This window comes from Eleutherodactylus coqui, chromosome 4 (assembly GCF_035609145.1).
Source record: "Eleutherodactylus coqui strain aEleCoq1 chromosome 4, aEleCoq1.hap1, whole genome shotgun sequence".
In the NCBI taxonomy this organism is placed as follows: Eukaryota; Metazoa; Chordata; class Amphibia; order Anura; family Eleutherodactylidae; genus Eleutherodactylus; species Eleutherodactylus coqui.
Window position 1 is genome coordinate 274,784,344 of NC_089840.1, and position 4,776 is coordinate 274,789,119.

The following is a 4,776-nucleotide window of genomic DNA, read 5'->3' on the forward strand; positions in this document are numbered from 1 at the left end:
AGGGATCTAGTGTATCATGTGACTAAGTCACATGACCGCACTGCGTGTGCGGCAGAGCGAGATGCCGGGACGTAATTACATCAAACATGCGATGTCAAACGGACCTTCCTGACTACATCGAAAACCCGTCACAGAAGGAGGGGAATCGATGGTATAGGTTCCTGAAGCCAGTGTCGTCAAAGAAGGAAAGTGACAGTTTGCTGAATTTAGTACTGCATATCTCAGAAAGAGACTATTACTCAGTTCAGAGTTATGGATTTATGCCAAAATAATTTTTTTTTTTTTTTTTTTTTTTCGGAATGTGAGTACCTATTTGAATATCAATCAATAGGAATATTCAATAGACTCCATTGTAGTTAGTCTAGGGGAAAATGAATATGATGCCAATAAAGATACTGGAGTGTATCATTTCCTGTGATATTTATTATGTGTGTAGAGCTGTCTTTTAATGTGCATGAATCCCCAATGGTGATGGAATCACCTAAATGATCGATATTCCTAGAGGGGACTGCATTTATCATTAGTAATACAGCCAAAATCACTTTATGATGAGAAATCAAATCCCTTTACGTTAACGGGATCTCGTAGGGATAATTCCAACTACGGTCTAGACGAAGGCATGGTTACGTATCTTAGAATTGAACAACAAGATAAGTATTACGCATGATTACATGACTACCAATTGTAGTTTGAACAAAGAGGTAAGTATTATCTATCAGCATCCCATAAATAATGAATAGACAAAGTAACTTTTTTAGAGCGAAGAGTTGAGGAGGCAAGGGGGAGCCACCGACAGGGGAGGGGGGGGGGGATTTTTACAGAAGTAGACTTGATGGAATACAGATGATTAAGCCCTGATGGTTATTACTATAGGCCATCAATAACAGTGTCCGATATTCATATACATTAATTACACTCCATTAATTTGGGGATGCACCTGAGGGGATTTGTCACTTAATAAAACAATTAAACGAGAGGATTTCATTGAGGCCTTGTGGGTGGACGGATTTGAGCCTGAAAATCCACTCTGTTTCCTTTTGCAAAAGCCTCTTGTCCGTGTCTCCTCGTCTGCCGTAGGATCTAATTTTTTCGAGGCCTTGAAACTTGAGTTGTGAAATGTCGCCCTGATGGACTGATCGCATATGGTTGGACAACGGGGTTGCTTCCTTTCTATTGATATTCCCAAGATGTCCCTGGATCCTTCTCCGTAGCTGCTGTGTTGTCTTTCCGATGTAATTTTTTGGACAAGTACATGTAGCCATATATATCACATTATTGCTTTTGCAATTGATGTAATCTCGGATCTCAAATGTCTTGTTTGTAACCGCACTTCTAAATGAGGAACTTCTTAGGATGGATTCGCACACTGAGCAATCTCCACAAGGAAATGTTCCTTTGATCTCCTTCCTACCAAGCCACATCGTTTCTGGTTGGCGAGGGGATAGGTGGCTATGAACTAACCTGTCCCTCAAGTTTCTTCCTCGACGGAATGTTATAGACGGCGTATTTGTAATGAAGTCTCGGATGTCCTCGTCATCCCTCAGGATGCCCCAATATCGTTGTAATACATCCCTGATTGACTTTGCACCTGTGTCATAGGTCCCTATGATCCGGATGGTTTGGGAGGTGTCCTTTTCCTTTGGGACAAGTAGTTCTGTTCTATTCATGTCTCGGGCATGGTAGAAGGCCTCATCTATCAGATCCTTGGGGTAGTCTCTCTGGAGGAACCTGTTTCCCAGACTTCGACTTTCAGATATAAAGTCTTCTGTATTGGAACAGTTCCTCCTAATCCTAAGGAATTGGCCTTTTGGAATGCCGCGTCGGAGAGGTACTGGATGAAAACTTTTCCAGGATAACAGATTGTTGGTAGCTGTCTTTTTCCTGAATAAGGTAGTATTTAAACTCCCGTCAGTAGTTTTTCTAATTTTGATATCCAAAAATGATATTTCCTCTGTTTGTATATCAGACGTCAGCCTAAGGCCCAAGTTGTTGATGTTTAACTGGTCTACAAATCTATTAAAGGAGATTTCATCATCTGTCCATAAAATCAGGATGTCATCTATATACCTGAGCCACAACAAAATCTTCTCTGTCCATTGATGATTGGCCTCAGAGAATACCAGTTTTTCCTCCCACCAGCCCAGGTACAGGTTTGCGAACAGTTTAGACACCGCAAGTTGGCTTACAGAAGCCAGTACAGTGTGGGGACGAAGGACAGCCCCCTCTCCAAAACGTGTGTTTCCTCAGATGTGAGGTGGCGTTGTGACAAATTTACAATTTGCATCTTGTCACTCTCAGGATGGCTGTATATTGATTCTGGATTAGTGGTCTGGGTAACTATATATTCAATTTCCCCTGCCATTTGGGGGAGCACAGGGGACCGGCGGGGTACAGAGTTAGTCCGTATGATCTCAGGTGGACTAGGCTCTATTGGTTCTGTTCTTTCCGACCTCGGAGGAGGTATTGACCAAAAGGTTGGCCTAAAAAACCTTTTTCAGGGGATTTTCTACTCCTTCCTCCTTGTCTTGGTCTCCCTGGTCCTCTCCTATTTCCAGGACCTACACGATTTCTCCTGACAGTGTCAAAGTCACTCTGTTCACAATCAGATGAACTAATGTCAGTGTTTGACTTATGTTTCTCCCCATAGGCTCTCCCTTCTTTAAAGTCGCTCAAATCCCTCGCAAATTGATAGTGTTTCCTTTCCTTAATGCATGCAGTATAGTTTTCAATATTTTGTTATAGGAGTTTTTCTTTCTGCTGATATTCGGTGTCAGAGGAGAAGGTTTTAGTTTTTACAATGGCTTCCGTTAGGAGGCGTGTATTTTTTTCAAACGTGGATTTCTCCTCTTCCAAAAGGAGTCTGATCAACTTTAAAGATCCGTCAGTCATCTCTTTCTCCCATTTTTTTAAAAACTCCGGGTTGCGGCATCTCAAAGGAGGTAATATAGGTGATCGTAGACCTCTTGGGACGATCTGATGTTCGAGGTATTTTGTTAACCCTTGTATCTCCCACCAGGACCTAGTGTATTCTCGGTAGACTGAGGTAAGATGTTTAAATGAATTTCTAATAGATGTGTAATGTGACTGAGGGTTGAATTCTTTATCGGAAAACACTGTACTGGCTTCTGTAAGCCAACTTGCGGTGTCTAAACTGTTCGCAAACCTGTACCTGGGCTGGTGGGAGGAAAAACTGGTATTCTCTGAGGCCAATCATCAATGGACAGAGAAGATTTTGTTGTGGCTCAGGTATATAGATGACATCCTGATTTTATGGACAGATGATGAAATCTCCTTTAATAGATTTGTAGACCAGTTAAACATCAACAACTTGGGCCTTAGGCTGACGTCTGATATACAAACAGAGGAAATATCATTTTTGGATATCAAAATTAGAAAAACTACTGACGGGAGTTTAAATACTACCTTATTCAGGAAAAAGACAGCTACCAACAATCTGTTATCCTGGAAAAGTTTTCATCCAGTACCTCTCCGACGCGGCATTCCAAAAGGCCAATTCCTTAGGATTAGGAGGAACTGTTCCAATACAGAAGACTTTATATCTGAAAGTCGAAGTCTGGGAAACAGGTTCCTCCAGAGAGACTACCCCAAGGATCTGATAGATGAGGCCTTCTACCATGCCCGAGACATGAATAGAACAGAACTACTTGTCCCAAAGGAAAAGGACACCTCCCAAACCATCCGGATCATAGGGACCTATGACACAGGTGCAAAGTCAATCAGGGATGTATTACAACGATATTGGGGCATCCTGAGGGATGACGAGGACATCCGAGACTTCATTACAAATACGCCGTCTATAACATTCCGTCGAGGAAGAAACTTGAGGGACAGGTTAGTTCATAGCCACCTATCCCCTCGCCAACCAGAAACGATGTGGCTTGGTAGGAAGGAGATCAAAGGAACATTTCCTTGTGGAGATTGCTCAGTGTGCGAATCCATCCTAAGAAGTTCCTCATTTAGAAGTGCGGTTACAAACAAGACATTTGAGATCCGAGATTACATCAATTGCAAAAGCAATAATGTGATATATATGGCTACATGTACTTGTCCAAAAAATTACATCGGAAAGACAACACAGCAGCTACGGAGAAGGATCCAGGGACATCTTGGGAATATCAATAGAAAGGAAGCAACCCCGTTGTCCAACCATATGCGATCAGTCCATCAGGGCGACATTTCACAACTCAAGTTTCAAGGCCTCGAAAAAATTAGATCCTACGGCAGACGAGGAGACACGGACAAGAGGCTTTTGCAAAAGGAAACAGAGTGGATTTTCAGGCTCAAATCCGTCCACCCACAAGGCCTCAATGAAATCCTCTCGTTTAATTGTTTTATTAAGTGACAAATCCCCTCAGGTGCATCCCCAAATTAATGGAGTGTAATTAATGTATATGAATATCGGACACTGTTATTGATGGCCTATAGTAATAACCATCAGGGCTTAATCATCTGTATTCCATCAAGTCTACTTCTGTAAAAATCCCCCCCCCCCTCCCCCGTCGGTGGCTCCCCCTTGCCTCCTCAACTCTTCGCTCTAAAAAAGTTACTTTGTCTATTCATTATTTATGGGATGCTGATAGATAATACTTACCTCTTTGTTCAAACTACAATTGGTAGTCATGTAATCATGCGTAATACTTATCTTGTTGTTCAATTCTAAGATACGTAACCATGCCTTCGTCTAGACCGTAGTTGGAATTATCCCTACGAGATCCCGTTAATGTAAAGGGATTTGATTTCTCATCATAAAGTGAT

At 42.0% G+C, this 4,776-nt stretch overlaps 2 protein-coding genes across 2 annotated transcripts; one reads left to right on the top strand and one right to left on the bottom strand.

The window, feature by feature from the left end:
* Positions 1-914: 914 nt before the first annotated feature.
* On the bottom strand, positions 915-4,268 carry LOC136624430 (uncharacterized). The gene is made up of 2 exons (XM_066598409.1): positions 4,196-4,268; positions 915-2,067 (listed from the first exon to the last, which is right to left on the bottom strand). Coding segments are annotated over exons 1-2 (1,119 nt in total). The 5' UTR covers positions 4,198-4,268; the 3' UTR covers positions 915-950.
* Positions 1,046-4,399, top strand: LOC136624435 (uncharacterized). The gene is made up of 2 exons (XM_066598413.1): positions 1,046-1,118; positions 3,247-4,399. Coding segments are annotated over exons 1-2 (1,119 nt in total). The 5' UTR covers positions 1,046-1,116; the 3' UTR covers positions 4,364-4,399.
* The last annotated feature ends 377 nt before the right edge of the window (positions 4,400-4,776 follow it).